Below are 23,244 nucleotides of genomic sequence, written 5' to 3' on the forward strand. Positions count from 1 at the left end.
TGCCCTTTAGGTCTAATAATTTAGCAAGTCTATTTAATAAAAACAAGTTACGACTAATTCGACTGCAGGTTCTATCGATATAAACATCCCAACTCAAGGTGCTGTCTATTTCCACACCCAAAAAATTTATACTATTCACATTTTCTATTTCCATATTCTTAACTAAAATATTATTTTTATATTCCTGCCTACATTGCTTTGTTTGAAAAAAAAATGCAGTGCGTTTTAGTTGGATTTATGAATAAATCATTCATCTCAAAGTATTTTTCCACAACTCCAATATTAGTTGAAGTTATATATTGGAGTTCATTTATATTCTGTCCCATATTCAAGATTGAAGTATCATCAGCATACATTATAGATCTACCTTGTGTTAGGTGAGGAAAGTCATTTATATATAAAATAAAAAGCAAAGGACCAAGAACTGATCCCTGAGGGACTCCAAATTTAACTGGCAGNGGAAGTGTTTTGCACCAGGGTGCATGTCTTCAGTGAGCACAGTGGAATTAAATTTTTCCATTTTCCCAGGGATTCAGCACAGTATGAGACAGATCTGAAATATTATTATAAAACATACTGTAATATTTTGACCAGTGTTATTAAAGGAGCTAAAAACCTTCACTATAATCAATCAATTTCAAATTCTAGTAACAAAATGAAAACCACCTGGAGCATTATAAAATCAGACACAGGTAGAAAAATTAATAATGCAGGTATACAGTTTTTAAACATTGATGGGAAAAGTTAACTGATAATCATGATGTGATTACAGATTTTTTAATAATTATTTTCGAACAATAGCTGGACAACATCAATACCAATAATGTTCAACTGCATTTTCTATGATTGGAAGAAAACTTTTGACTGTGTCAATATCTGTCTATCTCTCTATCTGCCTCTCTCTGTCTAAAGTAGAATTTTATGGAATAGTTGGTAAAGCCAATGCATTGATAAAATCCTATGTGAAAGGTAGGTACCAAAGGGTAAGTCTATTTTACTCATTGGAGGAATAATTTAACTTCAGTATTAATTAATGATCTTGGTCTGTTATATGCTGGATGCCTAGTAGTATACTTTTATGTTTCATTATTGTAATCTTGTGTCATTAGGGTACTGCATTCTTTCACATATATATTTTAAAACTGTGTTAATGATGTACTCACTGTGATTTGTCTTTGATAATATGTGTAATTGTTATGGGTGTTGTGAAGGTTCGCAACCCCTTGTAGTTGTAGGAACTTTGAGTCTGATGTCTGGGGTCATGCCCTCTACTAAAATTTATAGCATGTCAAGAGGTTGACCTGCTTCCACAAAAAAAAAAATGTTATATCTACCCCTGCCATTTTCATGAATTAGTGGAGTCCTGGAGTGTTTCATCTGGGACCTATCCTTCAACAACCGCTGGTGTAACTTGATCTGCGTGAGGGTTCATGTCTCGAGACATTGGGCTGCAAGCTTAGTTTTAGGTTAGGTTTTAAGAACAAGAGAGAGGTTGAAGGGAGCATTTTGTCTGGGTTGGCGCTAGGAGAAGGCTGGGCAGGCTTACGTCCGCCAGCGCTTGTATGTAATATACACATAGTCTCAATAAATCCTCTATAGTCTGTAGTGAGTATTTGCTCTTTGTGGTTGGAATACACGCTCAGGCAGCCAACTGACAGTCATCATCACTGAGTTATTACGCTACCGCTCGGCCAACGTAATTCAGTCGACCAGCCAACATCTTGGGTCACGACATGGGTTAATTATAATTAACTTTTATTTATATCATTGATGGAACTTGTCCTGTTGTCTTTGATTATTACTATATCCACTGTTCTTCCAGCCGTGTAAGGATTAATGGAAAGTAAATAAATGAAAGAATGTCTGTTTTAGTACATGATGTAATGTAGCACCTACACCATGTTTGTAATGTTTACTGATGAATTATTTCAAGGTTTTGAGACAATATGTAATACTCTTACAGGGCTATGGTATGGGCAGGAATAGTTGGGTTATCCTGTACTACTGATTCTGCTAGAATGCTGCACAATAAAGTTCTGTGCACCAAAACATTTCTCTGAAAGTGATTTCACTACAGCTGAAAGGGTACACCTTAACAAATGTGCAGTTCCATATGGCACAGATTCTGCTGCACAGTCACTCCCACAACCTCCTGATCCTTCATTACACACCTCTTCCTTTGATCCCTTGCCTTCAGGCTTAACTCCTGAACGTGAGATTAATGTCCTACTGCCCACCAGAACCTACAGCAAGACACTGGTGCCCTCTGCTGTAGCACCTGTTCCTATCCACGTAGACAGCCCTTCCACTTCCTTTCAGATGTCTGCAATCAATTCATCACCAACAGCAGGCAACACTTCTTCAGTGAAAGAAACCTCCTATCTCTTAGGCTCTGAAAATATATGTGCTTCTGATGGGGCACTCGGGCATATCAGTTGTCAAAGTTCCTCCTCAAAGCCCAGAGCAAGGCATTCTCTGCTGAAAGAACTTAATTTGGCTTCGCTTTCTGAATTGACACCAAGGAAAGGAAATTATATGCACAAATTCGGAATAAGGAGAGCGCACTCTGCAAACTGAAAAAGAAATACAAAGGAAAGAAGTTGGAAAATCTGTGTGATGTGGACAGTGATCCACTCATGGAGAGACTTTCATCTTCTCTCAGTGTAGAGGCTGCCAGATTATTGGCAGCAATTATTAGGAACACCAGGCAGAGACCTCAGGGAAGGAGGCGGGATATCGAAGAGAAAGTGTTGGCTCTCCTTAAGTGTAGTCCCAAATCCTATATCCTTCTCTGTACACTACTCCCCCTCCTATCCAGACGATCCTTGCAGTCTGTCCTCAGTACTGTTCCATTTAGGACAGGCATCAATGCCCATGTGTTTCGTGCACTCGAACAGTCTCTGCAGAAAATTTCTGATAGAGATCGATATTGTTGTCTCATGTTTGATGAAATGTCAATCAGAGAGAACTTGCATTTCAATCAGAAGTTTGACTGCATTGAGGGTTTTGAGGTTTGTGGAAGTCAGGGCAGGACTTGCAGCATTGCAAATCATGCTCTGCTCTTCATGATCCATGACCTGCAGAGAAAGTGGAAGAAGCCAGTGGCTTACTACTTTACCCATGGAAGCAGAGAGGCAGAGATGATTGTGCAATACTTGAAGGAGGTTCTTGACGCCTGTCAGAAGGTGGTTGCCACTGTGTGTGACATTGGTGCCAACGGTGTCAAGGCCTTGAAACTTGGGTGCTTCCAAAGGAAACCACTCTTCAGATTTTACAATCAAGAAATTGCAACAGTGTATGATCCTCCCCACCTCCTGAAGTGCACCCAGAACCTTTTCCTGAAACACGATGTGCAGTTGAAGTCTGAGCATGTGGGCACCCAACTTCCTGTTGTTGCTAAGTGGGACCACATATTGAAACTGTATGAAATCGACAAAACCAGACCGTTTTGCCAGTTGTACAGGCTGACAGACACCCACCTGAACCCCACAGCACAGAGCTCAATGAACGTGCGCTTGGCTGCACGGGTCATGAGCCGTACTGTTGCAGCAAGCCTCAATGTTCTAGTGGCTACAGGTAAGCACTATATGTTTCTTTTATGAATGAAGTGACTAATAATGAGGACTAGTTTTCAAAGTTACTGCCTCAGGACCCAGTTGTAATCAAACAGACATCATTATCATCTGATTTGAATTGACTTCTGAAACTGTATATCAATATACAAGTTATGTAGAATATGTCACAAATATTGTTTTTAGGATAATTAAAAAATATTTGAAAAGCAGATGACACTATCAGTGGTATGGTTAAGGTAAATTAGGTGGCAAAGATTTTAATATGAGGAAGAATGTAATGAAATGTACAAGTTTTGTATAACGTTAATCCTTTGTAAAGTAATGTTATTTTCCAATGTAAAGAAACTGTAATTCACAACGTAAGGAGGCACACTAACTTCTGTTCCCCCCCCCCAACATTCAGGTGAGTGCAGCAGCGAATACATGGCAGCAGCTGTGTTTGTTGAGGAGGTTGACAACCTCTTCGATAGTTTCAATGGTGGAACAAGTGTTGGCCAAGGGAAAACACTGCATTGCCCACTCAGTGACAACAGGCCCCATATAGAGCTTTGGAAAAAGGCAAGTATGGGGATAAAGAGTTGGATCTTCCTCAAGGATGGTAAACCCACCTTTCTTCATCCTCCTCCTTCACAGAATGGGTGGCTGATTGACATCACTGCTGCCCAGCATGTGTGGAGGACACTGAAAGAGGCAGGTTTTCAGCACCTTCACACCCAAAACCTGAATCAGGACCCCCTGGCGAACACATTTGGAGCTATTCGTTTGAACTGTGGTTCAAACAATAACCCAATTGTAGGACAGTTTGTAGATGCCCTGAAGATTAGCATCATCAATGGCCTTGCATTTAGAGGACTGGGGGAACTAATTATGAGGATGATGGTGCTACTCTTCTGGATAATCTACAATCGCTTTTCAGGGCACCTGAAGCTGCTTCACAAAATCCTTCCAGAAGTCATGACAAGGAAATACCTGCTGGTGTGCCTGAGAGTTTCCATGTTGCTCAGCAACTACAGATGGACATGAGTCCTGCAGTACCTGCTGGTGACATGGAAGTGTTCTCAGTAGCTTATGTCAGTGGTTCCATTGCCAGACAGGTGCTTCACGGTGTCAGCTGAGATGCATGCAAGACATGCCTGACATCTGAAGTGCTGCTATCAGCCAATGTCTTCATATATTTCAAGGAGTGCAGTGATACAGAACAGTCTCTCACATATCCTTCTAAGAAGCTGGTAGAGACTGTTGGTACTGCTGTAACTCTGATGGAGTCTATAATGACAGAGGTTGCCCACTTGAATTCAGTGGAGCAGCGTATCACAGCTGCCATCAAGAGCACCATTGACTTCAAGTGGATTAGGTGTTCTGGCTGTTTGCTTCACCACGAATAGTAGATAGTATTGTGAGATGTCTCACACGAATTTACATTCCTTGGTGGTGTAAGCAAAGAAACAGGTTGATGACTGAAGCAGCCAGGCAGAGGGCCACAGAGAGGAAGATGAAGATACTGTCTCATTGGTAAGTCATTAGGAAAGTAATGCTTCTTCATTTTTCCCTTATAATGTCCTGCCCATACCAGCCCTGGAAATTGACAGAGGCCACTTATGAAATCACTGGAAGAATATGAGTGCCAACTAGTCACATGAGCATCATTAAATGTTTCATAAGTTGGAGAAAGTATCCCTGGTGACAAGCAGTTGCAGTGCAGCAACAGAAAAAACTGTGCAGCGAATGATAACATCGTCATCTACAGTTCAATTACATGCAAGAAACGTACTTTGAATTTGAGCTCCATCTCTTTTCCGCTTTGCAAACATGTTGCAGTGAATGATAACATCGTCATCCACAGTTCAGTTACACGCAAGACACCTAGTTTGAACTTCAGCTCCATATCTTTCCCGCTTTGCAAACATGTTGCAGTGAATGATAACATCGTCATCCACAGTTCAGTTACACGCAAGACACCTAGTTTGAACTTCAGCTCCATATCTTTCCCGCTTTGCAAACATGTTGCAGTGAATGATAACATAGTCAACCACAGTTCAATTACATACACGAAACTTATTTTGAACTTGAGCTCCATCTTTTCCCCTCTTTGCAAACCTGTTTCCTTCATCTCAGAATATTAGAACTTCACTGGGTCAGAGTTCATTCTGGCCTTTATCTTCAAGAAATTATATTTCAATCAAGTGTATGGGAAATTGTTTTCTGACACACATGGGTCTTGTTTATGTGTAGGTAAGAATGAGAGGCATTACTCTGTAATTGACTTGCAAAGTTCACGTTATCCAACTCAGTGTGAAACTCTGAGAAGCAGAATCAGTATCAGGATTGAATGTGGGTAGGACTATTTATGTAATTTCTTTACCTATTTCATTTTCGTTACATTGTTATTCACTTCTGTTATAGGTATATTCCTTCTCTTGCTTTTGCCATATAATGCTACCTGCACTGGACTGGTGAACATGAACATAAGATTTTCAATGGTAATTGCATTTCTTTACCATATATTATTCATTTTTGCTATATACTTGTATTCAATACTGAAGTGGAAGTTGACAAGATACCAGATTGTCAGTATTCATTACCTTTTTCATGTAAGATATGTTACTTTTGCCATATAAACCTTTCCATTACCGAACTGGAATATGAATAAATACCACATTTTCAGTATTCACTACATTGTTTTGTAAGATATGTTACTTTTGCCATATAATCCTTTCCATTACTGAACTGGAATATGAACAGATACCAGATTTTCAGTATTCATTATATTTCTTTAAGATATGTTATTCTGCCCAGTATTGAACTGGTGAAGATGAGAATATCAGATTTTCTTATATCATTAAATACAGTCTTAATCTTGTTGACGAGTGTATTTCACATTCTCGAATTCCATCATTCTAATGAAAATAAGAATAAATGGGAACATGAGTATTGTTTCTTACAATATATGATTTATAATACTTAAATGTAACCAAAAAACTGTGTTCTGTATGGCTTTCAGGTGTAAGTTATGAGGAAATTATGAGGCTTAATATATGTATCTCTGATGGAAACAGAATTTTTTTTTTCAAGTTTCCCCACCTTCGGCTTTCCTAAATACAAGTATTCCATGTATGTCACAGTTCACAATGTTCAGTGCCTCTGGTTAAAGAGGTGTTTCATGTGAAATAAAGGTTATGACTTTCCAGGCACTGGTGACAAACTTTCTCCAGATAAATAATTTGCAACCTAATGTCTTGTACTCCAGAGCTGCAGAGACTCATATTCTGCTGTTATTTTTTTTTGGAAAGGGGGTGGGGGACCAAGTTTAATAGAACTTCACTCAAATCCAACCGAAAGGGTATGGGTGAAGTGATATTAAACTTACTTATACAGCTGAGCCCTTCTTGAGAAGCTGCCAATTTTGCAACCACTCAAGAATTTTACAGCCTTTTGTAGAACCCGAAGGTTCATTACTGTGTTCACAAGAGCCCTCCACTGGTCCCTATCCTGAGCCAGATCAATCCAATCCATACCATACCATCCTATCTCACTAGGATACATTTTAATATTGTCCACCCACCTACACCTTGGTCTTCCCAGTAGTTTCTTTCCTTCTGGCGTGCCCACCAATATCCTATATGGATTCCTCGCATTCCTGGGAACGCCAGAAGGAAAGAGAGACTGCACTACAAGAGATCTGGTTGTTTAAGTATTTTTTTGCAAGAAGCGAAAAAGAGTGTTGTATGCGGCGTGGCGATGGGGGAGCAATCAACATAGTTGCTAAGGTAGCATACCTTCTTACCGATTGGAGGCCATTTTAAATTTAGTTCATGTAAGCTGAAAATAGATGGCAGCAGCATCGCACCGAGGTGTAATGGCGGCAATGTTGCCAACCATAACATGAGAGTTTCACATGGCTGCTGCGGAATCCGTCTGATTTCATGTTCGCTTGGTGGTACGGATGGACTGTTTGTGGTTTTGGTCCTTAAGTTATCGAATAGTTTCATGTAAGTAATTGCGGGCGTCTTTCAGTTAATTGGCAAGTGTGGATTTTGCTTTGATGTTGCGAAACATGAGTCGACGTTTACCCACGAAGTTTCATCTCTATGTTATTCGGTATATGAATGGTATGGTTACTACGCCGAATGAAATTAGAAATATGTATCAAGTCAAAATTCTTTGTTAAGGGTATTTCGTGGAAAATATTATTTCTGTTGTGACATAATAAGCGTCTTTCGGTGTAGCCCAAAGAAGGTCTGTAGAATGTCAGGAATATCTGATTGTACTGTGATTGTACTATAATTTTTATATTGTTTCTTGTAGGGTAGATGGAACAAAAAGTATGCTGTGCACCAGGGTGCTCATCATCCAGTAGGCAGAGTGGAATGAGATTCTTCAACTTTTCCAGGGATTCAGCATTGTATATCCCTTTTGATTCATCATATAATTGCTTTTATTATATGTTGGGTAATCCAACGAAGAAATTTAAGTTTAGCCAATGTCTGCCTTGAATGTAACCCCACAATGTAGCACATGCACCATGTTTGTAATGTTTGCTGATGACTTATTTCTAGGTTTTGAGCCAATATATAATTCTCTTTACAGGGTTCTGGTATGGGCAGGTAGAGTTGGAATATCCTACAATATTGATTCTGCTAGAATGCTACACTATAAATATTGGTGCAGCAGACATTTCTCAGAAAGTGATTTCACTGCAGCTAAAAGGGTATGCCTTAACAGAGTGGCAGTTCCATGTGGCTCACTTGAATTCAGTGGAGCAGCATATCACAGCTGCCATTAAGAACACTGTTGATTTTGAGTGGATTAGGTGTTATGGTTGTTCACTGCCAACAAATAGTAGATGGTATTGTGAGAGGTCTTACAAGAATTTACATCCCTTGGTGGTGTAAGTGAACAGACAGGTTGATGACTGAAGCAGCCATGCAGAGAGCCACAAAGAGGAAGATGAAAGTACTGCCACATCAGTAAGTAATTAGGAGAGTAATGCTTCATTTTTGCCATGTAATGTCCTGCCCATCCCAGCCTTGAAAATGTGCAGAGAGCAGTTATTGAATTACTGGAAAAATGTGTTCCATCTACTCACATGAGCATCATTAGATGTTTCATAAGTTGAAGAAAGTAATTCTGGTGACAGCAACAATGCAGCACCAGGATCTACCATGCGTTCAGATGCACTTGTCTCACACCTCTGGTATTGAATACTTAGGTAAGTCAATAAGTAAGTTACAATAGATATAGAACTTAAACAAATAAGAGTACTGATTTGAAAAATGCTTTTATTTCTCAACATAATCTCCCTGTACATTGAGGCACTTGTCCCATCGTTTCACATGCCCCTGAAAACCAGCAGCATAAAATTCTTTGGGCTGCTGTTGGAACCAGGCAGTGACTTCCCTTTCTACAGCTTCATCATAGGGAAAATGTTCAGCCGAAAGATGGTGTTTAAGAGGGCCGAAAAAATATAAGTCGCATGACAGGTTTTCACAAAGTCTGTGCACGATGGTTGCCACGCATGCTGAGCCCACAACACAAAATGCAAAGAATGGGTCCTGCATTACAGCATCGCAATTGCTACCATGATGGACACGATATGCTAGCCCGAATTGTCACAGGTGATGAGTCTTGCTCCAAGCCGGGATAGGTCAGTAGATGGCCAGGGTGCGATTCCCAGTGCAGTGGGTGGTGGGGGCTCCTAGCCTATAGTGTGAAGTTGACCCATCAACTCCATGTTGAGCTTTGGTGCTTAACTGAGCACAAACAATTTAACCTGGACAGAGTGTCCATTGGAAATTTGCAGCCCTGGTTGAGAGGTCGGTTGGTTACAGTAAAGCAGTGAAGTTACTCAGAAGATTAAATCAAAGATGGCTCATTGGCTTCTGTTACATAATTTCTGTGACCAAGTTTTCTGAATATAAGGTTACACAATGAAAGCTTGAGGGCTTCAGTCACATCATCAAGGCAACAGAGGGATTATGTGCAAAGGGGGCTTGTCTGCTGTTTATTAGGAACATGGTACACATATTACTTAAGTGCAGTGCATTTATTTGTAACTGAAAAAGCCTTTTCTTACATGACCATGTTTCAGATCAACTTACTGGCTTCCTCCCACTTTTCAGTCACTTGTGCTTTGTGCAAGTTCATTGTATGGAGTATGTGTAATTTGAGGGGGAGGGGGGCAGTAAGTTTCTATGCAAAATACAATCATTCTTCTTTTGTCTTTTTTGCAGTTTGGGGAGAACACAAAGACACTTATAGAGAGCTTCACACTGGAGAGGACGTGTGTGGGGTCGTGCTGAATTTTATTTCCTGAGATACTGCGCAAAAGTAACTTAAGTTCTTACCAGCACCAGTCATCAGTGATAGACCCCACTCCTCTTGCTACAACAGCTCACGTTACATACAAGTTCAATAGTAAGCACCACCACACGCTTTATTTTCACATTCATCATGCTGTAAATTGTATACACAATCGATACATCATCCATGAACATACTAGTTTCATTGAAGTGAAGAAAGGTAGAAAGTATGTAGTTTGGAAGAGAGGAAGAGTGCAGTATGTTGCTCTAGAAGAGTTGCTGGTGAAAGTTGAAGTTTCTTGTGTGCATTCTCCTGTAGAATATAAAATTGCATGGCATTGCAGACATGTCCTCTCCAGCACATCGACCCTGATGTCTCTCACCATCCCCCTGCAAAGCAAAACCAAGAGGCTGCTATTAATTTTTATCATCCTCTACCAAATAAATAAAGCCAGTGTTTAGTCAAACAGATTTATTTGTAATAATTCAAAATCCTATACCATTAGAACTTTTCAATAGAATGTGCAGAGAAGAAGTTTTGCATGTTGTTGAGCACTGTTGTGTTTAGGGTGTTATCTGTTTGTTTTGTCTGGTAGAGAAAGAGAAAGTGTATATAAACTGTACATTATGACTGGTTGTATAAAACATTATATGTAGGATTACAAGTTCTCATGCTGGTGGTTATGAAGAATTCTGTCATCAGGAATAGAGTGCCGCATAGTCTTTTGAAAGTCGAGCGATGTTGTAGAGAAACATGTTGCTTCCATCTTCAGGGCTGAAGAACAAACCAAGCAAGAAACCAGTGTGGAGCAGGTAGCAAGCAGAGAAACTTTTATAACTTTATATGTTCATACATGTTGCTAAAAGACAAAACAAACAGATAGCCACCTTAGCCCATTAGCAACACTACTCAATTGAAAAGTTCATCTATACGTAGCCTATAGGAAAGGTGTAAGATTGATGCCAGAACATGTAAACTTTTGTTTATTACAAACAAAGCTGCTTGACTGAGTTTTTAAACTAACACATATTTATATCTACTGAACAGAATGGAATGCAGTCATTTAAGTTTAAAAGTTAATAAATGAAGCTTACTGTAGAATAATACTCAGGTAAGAAATCATCTGTTGCGTTTTGGGAACGGACTTCAGTTCATGAAGTCATCAGTGTTAGTGGTGATATTCAAAATCGATTGAAATTGATTTGAAAATGGAAGCATTGCTACAAATAGGCTTTGTACATTGACGGCTACAGATCAAAGAATTTTGGTGGTACAGTTACAGATCCATCCAGTTTAGCCTACTTTCCTTATTTTGAAAAACAGTAGAATCATGTCTGTGTGTTTCTGTATCCCCCCCAATTGACTTCTGATTGCCTGAACACATTTTTATGAAACTTGGTATGTATATCATGGCACCTGAGCTCATTTCAATGGTGCACTTCATAAATCCCACCCATCAGTCTGTGTGTCTGCATGTGTATCCCTCTACCTATGCTAAGCAGGGGCTTAGTAAAAACGCTACCACAGCAGTGAATACACAACAGTAGCAGAATTGTTGGAGGCATCATTTTCTGTGTGGTCCATGTATCAAAGGAATATAGGCGATTACTTCTTCCAAGAATTTCATTATTTGACAGGAGTAGTGGACGTTCCCATATTGAAAATATTTTCTTCACTATCTTTGAATAGTTCAGTCAGTATAGTGACAGGCTATGGGTTTGGTGGCCAGGGTTTGATTCCCGGCAGAGGCAAGAGATTTTTCCCTACTCCACAGTGTCTAGACTGGCTCTGGGGCCCATCCAGCCTCCTCTAAAGTGGGTACCAGGTGTATAGCGGCAGGGGCATTGAAGCTTCCTGGTCATCTCCATCTAGTGTACTGGTCAAGAATGGTGGAGCTATACCTTGACTCCCCCATATGTCTTCAAGGTGTGCTGAATCAAATAAGTGCAGGGACAGCTTTACCTTTTTATGACAACTTTTCATTGAGAAAGGACCCGATATCAAGAGATATAAGTAGTACACTGAAGTGCAATTTGAAAAGTGGGTTCTGATTATGACAAAATAATTGTTGTAGGGAATTTCTGGTTCTCAGCTCAGTTCTTGAAATGTTTCTGAATTAGATTTCAGACTCATCTCAAACTGAAATAGTGATTCTTGCACATGCCTGAGACACATTTCAGTTTGAATACATGTGCTAAGTTTGTCTCAAGAGTAAGGAAGCTGTTAGAACACTATGTAAGTCTGATGTAGGGGAACAGCTGGTACTTTCTGTCACTACATTTTGTTATAGTAAAAACGCTACACTTCAGTTATTAACATGTCCTTACGGTTTATTATTAATAAACAAGAGGAGAAGCACTGCTGCTCTGCAATAGAAACAAAGCATGTCTGCACTTTACACGTTACATCAACATTCTGCCTAGCTTCATCATGGCTACCAACTTCTTAACTTTTCTTCATCAATATTACAATCTCTCAACACTTTCCCTTATTGAGAAGAAAAGAAACAATTTACAATATTAAACATTTGACTGCAATTACAAAAATAACCCCATTCTGACACACAACTTATTCATCTGTGGTTTGTGAAGTGGCTTTGTCAGAATGTCAGCAACTTGATCATTTGTTGACACTTGTTTAATACTAATCTTACCCGATTCCACAACTTCTCTAATAAAAAAATGTCTCCGATCTATATGTTTAGTTCTACCGTGCAAAGTAGGATCTTGAGCCAACTTTACAGCAGCAAAATTATCAACTTCTAATAAAGGAGTATCATTCAAACTGTTTATCTCCTTATATAATCTGCTTAACCATAGTACTTCTTTGGTTGCTTCAGTTGCTGCTACAAGTTCTGCCTCTGTAGTAGAAAGAGCCACAGTAGCTTGTCTGCGGCTAAGCCAAGATACTGCACCTCCAGCATAGATGACTACAGCGCCTGAAGTAGACCGACCCGTGCTCTCACATCCTCCAAAATCTGCATCACTGTAACAATTTAAAACTCTAGAATTACAGTTAGGATCATAGATTATGCCTAGAGACACGGTTCCCTTAATGTACTTGAGAACTCTTTTCAGTCTTCCTATGTCTTCATTTGATGGACTCTCTAGGGACCTTGAAAGTACTCCGACACTGTATGCCAAGTCTGGTCTTGAACCTATCATCAAGTACATAATAGCGCCTACGGCTTGGCGATATGGAAATCTCTTCTCATTTCTATCACCCTCTTTCCCTAATTCCATACTTCCTTTCACCATTGGAGTTGAAACTGGGTTACAATTTGAAAAGTTAAATCTCTCAAGGATTCTTTTGGCATATGCTTCTTGAGAGATCTTGATCCTTCCATCCTGTCTTCTGTCTATTTCCAAACCTAAATAATAGGTTGCTGGCCTTTCAGCTATTTTGAAATTCTGTTTCAAATCATGAAGAAAACTATTTAATTCCTCTTTATTACTTGCAACAACAAGACCATCATCAACATACAGTACTAGAAATATCTTGTTTCCATCTCTTTCTCTAATATAGAGACATGGGTCTTCCTTACTGATTCTGAATTTTTGTTCAGTCATGAACTTTCCAAAACGTTTATTCCAACACCTGGGAGCTTGCTTTAATCCATATAGGCTTCTCCTGAGCTTACATACTTTATTCGTACCATCTGAAAAACCTTCTGGTTGGCTCATGTAGATAGTCTCTTCCAAACTTCCATATAGGAAGGCTGTAGATACATCGAACTGTGACATCCACATCCCTTCCATTGCTGCTGTACTGATGGCTGCACGTATGGTTCCCCATTTTGCTACAGGACTAAATGTTGAATTGTAATCAATTCCTTGTCGCTGGCTGAAACCCTTGACTACAAGTCTTGCCTTATACTTGTCAACACTACCATCAGGATTTTCTTTGACTCTGTATACCCACTTACATTTTATAATTTTTTCATTTTCTGGTCGTTTGGTGACTTCCCATGTATTGTTTTCTCGTAAAGATTCCATTTCCTTAAGCATTGCTTCCTTCCACTTCTCCTTTTCTTTACAAGAAATTGCCTCTTCGTATGTCTCGGGGTTGAACCTTTCATTTAACACTTCTGATATCATAACATAGTCTTCTAGGTGGGATGGTTTCTTTAAGGTAGTTCTATCTCTTAAAGAGCGAGTTTTTGGATCTTCTGATTGCACCTCTTCACTATCTTCACTTTGAGTCTCATCTTCATAATCCGACTGACCACTTGTGTTTTCTAAAGCTCCAGTGCTAAAGCTGTCACCTGTCTCGGATTTAGAGTCTTCATGAGATTTGATGCATCTTATTGGATTCTCTTCGAATACCACATCTCTTGACAGTGCTATTGACCTTGTGCCTTTTATCCACACTCTGTATCTCTCATCACCGTCGTAACCCACTAAGTACCCTTTAACTGCTTTTCTATCCATCTTGGTTCTTCTTTGTTTCGGTATATGTACATAACAAGGGGTTCCAATTATCCTGAAGTGTTTCAAACGCGGCTTTTTCTTGATCCAGAGTTCATAGGGGCTTTTCCCTTCTTCCTTTGACTTTCCTGTTCTATTTAAAATATACACTGCCGTATTTACCAACTCACCCCAAATTTCTTCTGGGAATTCTGTTTCCTTGTTTGCATACATAAGTGTCCTTGCCATCTCAATAACTGTGCGGTTTTCACGCTCGGTATTCCCGTTCTGTTCAGGCGTATAGGGAGCTGTTAGCCGATGAACTATACCATTTTTGTTGAGAACATTCCTAACCTTCTCATTATCAAATTCTCCTCCATTATCACTGAGGAATTCATGCACAACATGTCCTAAGGCCTTTGCCTTCCGTATCACATCTGTTAAGATACTTTCCACTTCTGATTTTTCCTTCAACAAATACACATATCTGTATCTAGAGTAATTATCCTTAAATAGTGCAACATACCTCTTTCCTTGAAAGGTTGGTTTGAATGGACCACACACATCTGCAGATAAGAGTTCTCCTTGAATTGTCACTTCGTTTCTTCTTCCAAAGGGAAGTCTATGAGCCTTTCCATACATGCATGGTTCACACACAGAACTATCTACCCTTACTTTTATTTGAAACTCCTTTTCAAGGATATTCTTTATGTGTCTTTTATCTTGGTGTCCAAACCTCTCATGGTATAGCTGAAGAGTGGAATCATTAGTTGTAACAGAATTTACTTCAATTTGTCGCTCTGGCATAACAGGCTCAATTAGGGCTTTGTACAATCCACCTCCTGTGGAACGCTTTCCTTTTACTATCTCCTCTCCATGGACTTGCAAACTGCATGTGTTAATACCTGATATGAATCTACTTGATGGGTTGGCTTCATGAGCTGTTAGGACAGAAAAAAGATTCTTGACAAGGTCAGGCACAAATAACACATTCTTTAGTAACAACATTTTATTCTTGTTTCCTAGGTCTGACTTCACTTTCATGTCTCCAGCCCCAACTGCTTGTAGCGGAGCTTGACCTGCTTGAATAATGTCCTTTGGCTTCTCAAACCCTTCAAAATTTATGAAGTACTTGGAACAATTTGTCATGTGTTTTGTAGCACCATTGTCAATCCACCACTCTGTACCCTTAACCTCAACTGTAGAGCAAATCTCACAATCAGAAGCTACTGTTCCAATTATTACTTGAGCACTGTCTTTACTACTTTCTTTTTCTTGATTTCCTCTTTGAGGACAGCCATCACGTATCCACTTCTTGCAAGTTTTCACCCAGTGTCCTTTTCTTTTACAGTAATTGCATGTGTCGTTTTTCTTTGATTTTGGCTTCCAGTTATGTCTTGCAACAGAGGCCTCCTGTGTAAAATTCTCAACTTCTTTCACTGTTTCTTGAATCGGAAATTTTACAAAATTTCTCTCGAACATGCATAACTTACTAGTCAATTCATCTATTGGGTTGTCTTTGCTTTTTCCTATAAGCATCCAACTAGACTTGAATGACTCAAATGACTTTGGTAGAATACTCATAACTTTGCAAATAAACAATAGGTTAGGCAGCGCATGTTCCTTCGTTGCCACCAAACCACCGTTTAACTCATTCCACAAGGTTAAAAGTTTTGCTACATGTGTTGATACATCTTCTTTGTCTGACCAACTGAAGGCGAAGAAATCACTACAAAACTTAAACAATTGATCTTCTGTACCAGCCTCAAATTGCCTTTTGAGAGTCGCCCATACCTCACGTGCCGTGTCCTTATCCATTATCTTTTGATACACTATATCTGTAACTGATGCTGTGATCATGGATTTGGCATAACTGTTTGCCTTTCTGTAGTAATCCAACTCTATTTTATACTGTCTCTGTTGTGCTGCAGTCGCGTTCTCTTCAAGTGGCTCCGGTTTTGTTATTTTACCATCAATGGCTTCTAGGGCTCCCTCATGGTAATCCATAAGATCCCTTATTTTCCTTTTCCACACAGGCCAGTCTGCACTGCTACCTAGTGGTTTAAGTTTCTTTATGAAATCCATTCTTCTTCGGATTTTCTTCAATGGCGAATAACCCGCTCTTGTGAAGGACTGACGCACTTCTAACCTATCACAGCTCACTCATAACGCAAAAAAGAAGCCTGGGCCCATAACCTGTTATAGTAAAAACGCTACACTTCAGTTATTAACATGTCCTTACGGTTTATTATTAATAAACAAGAGGAGAAGCACTGCTTCTCTGTAATAGAAACAAAGCATGTCTGCACTTTACACGTTACATCAACATTCTGCCTAGCTTCATCATGGCTACCAACTTCTTAACTTTTCTTCATCAATATTACAATCTCTCAACACATTTCAGCAATCAGAAAATAGTACCTTCTCTGCAATCCAGAACCGCAATGTTCTGACACATTTCTGTTGCACATAAAAAATATGTTGTAATCAACAGAAGCAGAAAGGATAGTGAATTCTCTGGTTGCTGTGGAAGGAAGCCATCAGACAGGTTGTCAGTAACTGAGACTAATAAGTTTTGCATTTGTGTGTGCCTTGTTGTGTGTCAGACATGTTCAGTTTCAGTTTCCTTTCACACCTTTATTGAATATATAAAACACCATCCATAATGTTCAGCAGACAATTTTGTGAAACTACTTATTAAATTGCTTGAGTTAATATGCTTTTGTTTTTTATCTTCATGGTTTCAAGTTTGTTTATTTCTGGGTTGTTTTACAGGACTGTTGGTAATTAAATTATGCAGTAGTGTTGGATGGTAGGTGAAATTGGAAACTGTTCATAGCCTAATAAAGATATTGTTCTCACATTTGCCTGGAGATACTGATGAAAACCATGAGGAACTGAAGTAAGGATACCTAGTGTGCTGGTTGATATATACTGAGCATCCTGCGAATTCATGTCTGGGGAATGTTACTGAACCAACCTTTTTAGTGGTTTAAGCTTGAACTATACTTAAAACTCCAGAGGATGAGAATTATTTGGATTTCAGTAGACAAATTTTGTAGTCAAATGGAAAATATTTTCACAAATGTTTAGTAATTAGAAGCCTACTTTTATTATAATTTAATGAATAATATATTCTAAAGGGTTCTGACAGTTGTGTATAATACTCAGAATTACTGGGGTTTTGGACTTGTCCATCATCCATTATTCTAGAAACTAGAAAACAATGATTTGGAAACTGGTTCTGTTTCCCTCCTGAGGTGGGGGAACAAGACACCTAGTAGGTTGGGTCCCTTAGAAAGAGCTAACCTCAACTTGTCCAGTGATTGAGGTTATCTCTTTCTAAGGGACCCAACTGAATAGGTGTCTTCTCTGCCCCTCACCCCCGACCTGAGGAGAGAAACAGATCCAGTTTCTGAAAACTTGTGTTTTCTATTTTCTAGAATACCGGACAATTGACAAAGTCCAAAAACACAGTAATTCTAATGAATAGTATGTTTAGAAATGTTTGCAGAAACATTTTGAAGTTCCTATACTGTATATAAGGTCCTTGTAGGTTAGCACTGGACCAGAATAATTGACATATTTTCTGGAACTTTAGGATTCATTTCTCTCCCCTGAAGAGCCTACCTAAAATTTGGGTGCATCTTGTAGTCTGTCCTGTCTATATGCCATGATGGGAGTAGGTATTTTACTGGCTTCCCTTATTGACCACAGCCAGTTAGAAGTTTCTATGGGATAATCTAGATCTAGAACAATTCACTTGCTTATTTTTCCCCCATGTGTAATATCTAATATAACAGCTCCTACCATGCCATTATGCTTCCTCAGCGTGCTTCATCTGTTGACATTTTCACCAGGCTGGACTGTCTTATGGTGATGCCATTTGTCATATATATTCAAGTGGACATATATATACATACATATCAAATATGCTGATTTCACTCCTTGCATTTTCTTACCTCTTAACCATTATCTCCATGAATAGGGGATTTAAATCTCTCAGTACTGCAGCACTGGTGGCTGGAGTTTAACGTTTAGGTAGTAATATTTATATTGAAAGAGTGAGACAAGGCTTGGTGGACCAGCACATGTGCCATCACAGAAGAGTGATGCATGGACAACAGATGTTACAGATATTTTCACTGTTATTTGTGTAACAGATCCGCTGTATATATATATATATATACAGCGGATCTGTTACATATATATATATATATATACACACAATATTCCTACACTAATTGTAAGAACAGTGCTTGTATGAAGTTGGAAGTTCACATCCTACTCTCCCGAATCTCAAAAGATCCTTTTATGTGTGTTGTGAAGAGAGACATGACTTGATATGGCTATTTAGTTTCTTATAAAACAGGTCAGTATATTTAGCATATTTGCACCTGTTTTCAAACAGAGAGAATGTAAATAGAGATTATATTGACATGATTTAAAAAAAATAGCCAACCCGTTACTGTTATTATTTCGTGATGTAACCAACTGACAAACTGCAGTGTAGGTAGCAACATGTACAGTGAAGTGTCAGTTTGTACAAATGATTATTTTTTGCAAATTCATTCAAATAAATAAATGGTAGAATATTGTATTTTCCATTAGCTAAAGGCAGAGCAATATGAATTGTGAGATTGTTTCTGTTCTGAAGGTGCAGTTCAAAAGCAGAGTGTGATATACACCTCTGATGCTGTACTCATTTAAAATTGTAAAGAAAATGACATGACATTTTTCATCATAATTATAATTCTGAAGTAAGTCTCTAGGTACTGCAATCCTAGCAGGAAGGAGTGGCTGGAGAAATGTACCCTACATTCCTCTCCAGAAATCCAAGCAGCCTTGCATTCCTACTCAGAGGTATCCTGGGAAATACGTAGACCTCCAGGCTCTATACAGGCAGGTAATGTATGGATGATACATGTAGATGCTGCTTCCTTGTAAGTATTAAAGTGAACCAATACAACTATGAAAAAATTAAACTGTTAAGAACATGATTGCATCTTTTATTCAATGTGTGTAGTCAACCTACTCGGCTGTCTTAATTCTAAGATACAAACCAGAAATTTCCAATGCTCTGGGCTAGCACTTTTCGTACTACCTATGGTATTCCTAGTCACTACAGCATCACATCAGAAACAGTGAATTGGTATGTGGCAATTAGGATAGTCAAAGAGAGATGAGGCTGCACTTTTTGCCGTGTCTGCAAAGTGGCACGTGTTGCAACCTAACTTCTTTGAACTTCCTGTTTCCAATGAATATAATGCTCATAATCTTAAACCTGCAGTATTACTCGGTGGTGATGCTATACCCACTTACAAATCGCCATTTCGTTGCGTGAGGTTACTTTGATGCTACGCAAGCTTTACACATTAAATTAGTATCCAGTCAAGAACGTAAACTGACACATTCCCAGCTAAGACTTCCAATCGCATATGAAAATGATGTTCAACATAGAAATGTCGCACATATCCATAGTGATGCTAATACCAGGATACAAATCGCCATTTTGTTTCCAATTTCCTTTAGTCAATTCCTCGAAAATAGTTAATTTTTATTAGGAAAATGGATGAGGGATCAGCCGGCCTCCACTGCTGTAGTCGCCAAAGTGGAACATCTTTGCCGACTTCCATCCTCATTTAGTTTCGGCCCCCATCGTGGGGTTGGACGTTGTAGCTTCCAGACTAGCAACAAAATTGCGATATTATGATGATATTAAAAGTGCATTATACCTCGATGGTGATGCTAATACCCGGATAATTGTACATTTCTTTGCCGTAAGCCTGAACTATGTTTGATTTATATCCGGGCATTAGGATAGTCCGGGAGGTATCAGATGCCCTATATTACTGTAGTCGGAAAAGTTAATCATCTTGCCAGGTAAGTTATTTGCCAACTTCCATCCCCAGCACTCGATTGGAAGTCCAGTATCGGAATATCGCCATTTTATTTATTCCTCATCGGGCGATTCGACGTTGGTGTTCATATTTTTAAAATATTAGAAGTGCATTGTACCTCATTGGTGATCCTGATACCCAAATACAGAATTTCCATTTTGTTCCATATTTCTGTAAACCTCTTGCTAAAAAATGTCGGATTTATATCCAGGCGCTGGGATAGTCGAGGTATAAGACGCCCTCTATTGTAACCAAAATGGATCATCTTGTCAGCTACGTTCTTTATATACTTCCGTCGCCATATTTCTTGTGATTGGACGCATAATTCCAGCATTCGCCATTTTGTTCCACCCCTATCATGCGATTGGACGACGTGACGTTCATATTTTGAAATTATTAAATAGCGCATTGTACCTCCTGATATTCGTATACAGAATTTCCTTTCCTATGTATCTTGTCAGCTACGAACTTTGCTTACTTCCGTCGCCATTTTGTTCACGTGATTGGACGCAGAATTCCAGCATTCGCCATTTTGTTCCTCCCCTATCACGCGATTGGACGTCGTAGCATCCTGATTTTTAAAACATTAAAAGTTCATTATACCTCCTCGATGATCCTCATCCCCGGATACAAAATTTCCATTTTGTTGCCAATTTTTGTAAGCCCGCAGCTCGAAAATTGTTGAATTTTTATCCGGGTACTAGGACAGTCGAGGAGGTATTGGGCGGCCTCTTATAATGTTAGGGTCGCCAAAGTAAATCATCTGGCCAGCTAAGTTCTTTACCTACTTCCGTCGCCATTTTGTTCATGTGATTGGACGCAGAATTCCAGCATTCGCCATTTTGTTCCTCCCCTATCACGCGATTGGACGTCGTAGCATCCTGATCTTTAAAACATTAAAAGTTCATTATACCTCCTCGATGATCCTCATCCCCGGATACAAAATTTCCATTTTGTTGCCAATTTTTGTAAGCCCGCAGCTCGAAAATTGTTGAATTTTTATCCGGGTACTAGGACAGTCGAGGAGGTATTGGGCGGCCTCTTATAATGTTAGGGTCGCCAAAGTGAATCATCTGGCCAGCTAAGTTCTTTACCTACTTCCGTCGCCATTTTGTTCATGTGATTGGACGCAGAATTCCAGCATTCGCCATTTTGTTCCTCCCCTATCACGCGATTGGACGTCGTAGCATCCTGATCTTTAAAACATTAAAAGTTCATTATACCTCCTCGATGATCCTCATCCCCGGATACAAAATTTCCATTTTGTTGCCAATTTTTGTAAGCCCGCAGCTCGAAAATTGTTGAATTTTTATCCGGGTACTAGGACAGTCGAGGAGGTATTGGGCGCCCTCTTATAATGTTAGGGTCGCCAAAGTGAATCATCTGGCCAGCTAAGTTCTTTACCTACTTCCGTCGCCATTTTGTTCATGTGATTGGACGCAGAATTCCAGCATTCGCCATTTTGTTCCTCCCCTATCACGCGATTGGACGTCGTAGCATCCTGATCTTTAAAACATTAAAAGTTCATTATACCTCCTCGATGATCCTCATCCCCGGATACAAAATTTCCATTTTGTTGCCAATTTTTGTAAGCCCGCAGCTCGAAAATTGTTGAATTTTTATCCGGGTACTAGGACAGTCGAGGAGGTATTGGGCGGCCTCTTATAATGTTAGGGTCGCCAAAGTGAATCATCTGGCCAGCTAAGTTCTTTACCTACTTCCGTCGCCATTTTGTTCATGTGATTGGACGCAGAATTCCAGCATTCGCCATTTTGTTCCTCCCCTATCACGCGATTGGACGTCGTAGCATCCTGATTTTTAAAACATTAAAAGTTCATTGTACCTCCTCGATGATCCTGATCCCCGGATACAAAATTTCCATTTTATTGCCAATTTTTGTAAGCCCATAACTCGAAAATTGTTGAATTTTTAACCGGGTACTAGGATTGTCGAGAAGGTATCGGGCGCCTTCTAGTGCAGTAGTCGGCAGTGACTGATCTTGCCAGCTACGTTCCTTAAGGACTTCCATCATTTTATTTCCGCCGCATCAAGCGACTGGACTTTATAGCGTTCAATGACCAAGGGAAGTGGGGGAAAATGGCCTTTCACTAGCAAGGAAATGAATATATCTGCACATACGTGACCGGAAGTCAAAAGGACTCAGAGGGTAGCATATAGTACGATCCTTGAAATCTGCAAGTTCAATTTTCAAACTTTATTTGGCTATAAATGTCTTTATTACTAGTATAGAAGTTCAGATTTAGAAGGAAATTTTCTCTTTGGTTTAAATTTTATTCTTATATGTTAATCTGTAATAGGTTATGTGGCAAGGCAGTACAATGTTTAAACCGCAGTTGCAGTGGAAGGGATAAATTTGGCTTAAAAGTTGCATATTTTCTTCATCCCCTGTCATTTAACAGTTAGTGACTATATTATTACAAGTTAGATTATTAATTACTGTTCTTAAAGGCTGACAAGGCAGAGACTGGCTACCCCAAATATCAAGAATCATGTTTACTGTTAACTTGAGGGAATGGTAATGAAGCAGTATATTCCAGGTACCCACCTGTGCCATCACAGCAGTTCCAGTTATGGTATGAAGACCAGTCATGCCATTGATCCCGAAGTAGAGATACAATCCAAACTTATGGGAATAGGAACTGAATAATATGTTAGTACTGCTTTCAAAAACATGTTCTAAATTGATACATACTTACCTGGATGCTCAAGCCTTTTCCATGTTGATTCCTCTTAACATGAGAAGTATTCTGTACATAATTTTATGCTCGATAAACAAGCCCACAACAAATATACAACCAACAACATAGCAGACCCATTTCTAGGCAATGCCCACAATACATACATACACACACAATAGAACTAGTGTTACATGAGGTGTTTTCTGTGGGTTCACATATATCCATTGCTATGCAAAGGATGAGTTTTCTGTCCTGTGGCCAGAACTTAGGTTATATAATGAGAAGCCAACAATAACTGGAAGTCAGAATAGTAGCCATGACGTGTCCAGTTGGAAGATGACAGTGTGTCAGATAGTGATTTTAT

The 23,244-nt window shown here is 39.3% G+C and overlaps 1 protein-coding gene and 1 long non-coding RNA gene across 3 annotated transcripts; one reads left to right on the forward strand and one right to left on the reverse strand.

The window, feature by feature from the left end:
• The first annotated feature begins 7,441 nt into the window (after positions 1 to 7,441).
• Positions 7,442 to 11,406, forward strand: LOC111865668. Of its 2 annotated transcripts, XR_004513153.1 has the most exons (3): positions 7,442 to 7,977; positions 8,163 to 8,784; positions 9,806 to 11,406. It is a non-coding gene; the product is annotated as an uncharacterized LOC111865668 (long non-coding RNA). The 2 variants fall into 2 exon arrangements; XR_002843014.2 differs by having other exon boundaries at positions 7,442 to 8,784.
• Positions 11,407 to 14,546: 3,140 nt separating this feature from the next.
• Positions 14,547 to 16,693, reverse strand: LOC111865669. Its single transcript, XM_023853865.2, has 3 exons — positions 16,477 to 16,693; positions 15,068 to 15,769; positions 14,547 to 14,889 (listed from the first exon to the last, which is right to left on the reverse strand). Exons 2-3 carry the CDS (start codon positions 15,761 to 15,763, stop codon positions 14,875 to 14,877), a joined length of 711 nt encoding a protein of 236 aa, XP_023709633.1. The 5' UTR covers positions 15,764 to 15,769; positions 16,477 to 16,693; the 3' UTR covers positions 14,547 to 14,874.
• Positions 16,694 to 23,244: the final 6,551 nt, after the last annotated feature.

This window comes from Cryptotermes secundus, unplaced genomic scaffold (assembly GCF_002891405.2).
Source record: "Cryptotermes secundus unplaced genomic scaffold, Csec_1.0 scaffold19, whole genome shotgun sequence".
NCBI classification, from domain to species: domain Eukaryota; kingdom Metazoa; phylum Arthropoda; class Insecta; order Blattodea; family Kalotermitidae; genus Cryptotermes; species Cryptotermes secundus.

Coding starts and splice junctions, on each gene's coding strand:
- LOC111865669 (XM_023853865.2), bottom strand. CDS start 15,763: ATGTTCGAGAGAAATTTTGTAAAATTTCCGATTCAAGAAACAGTGAAA.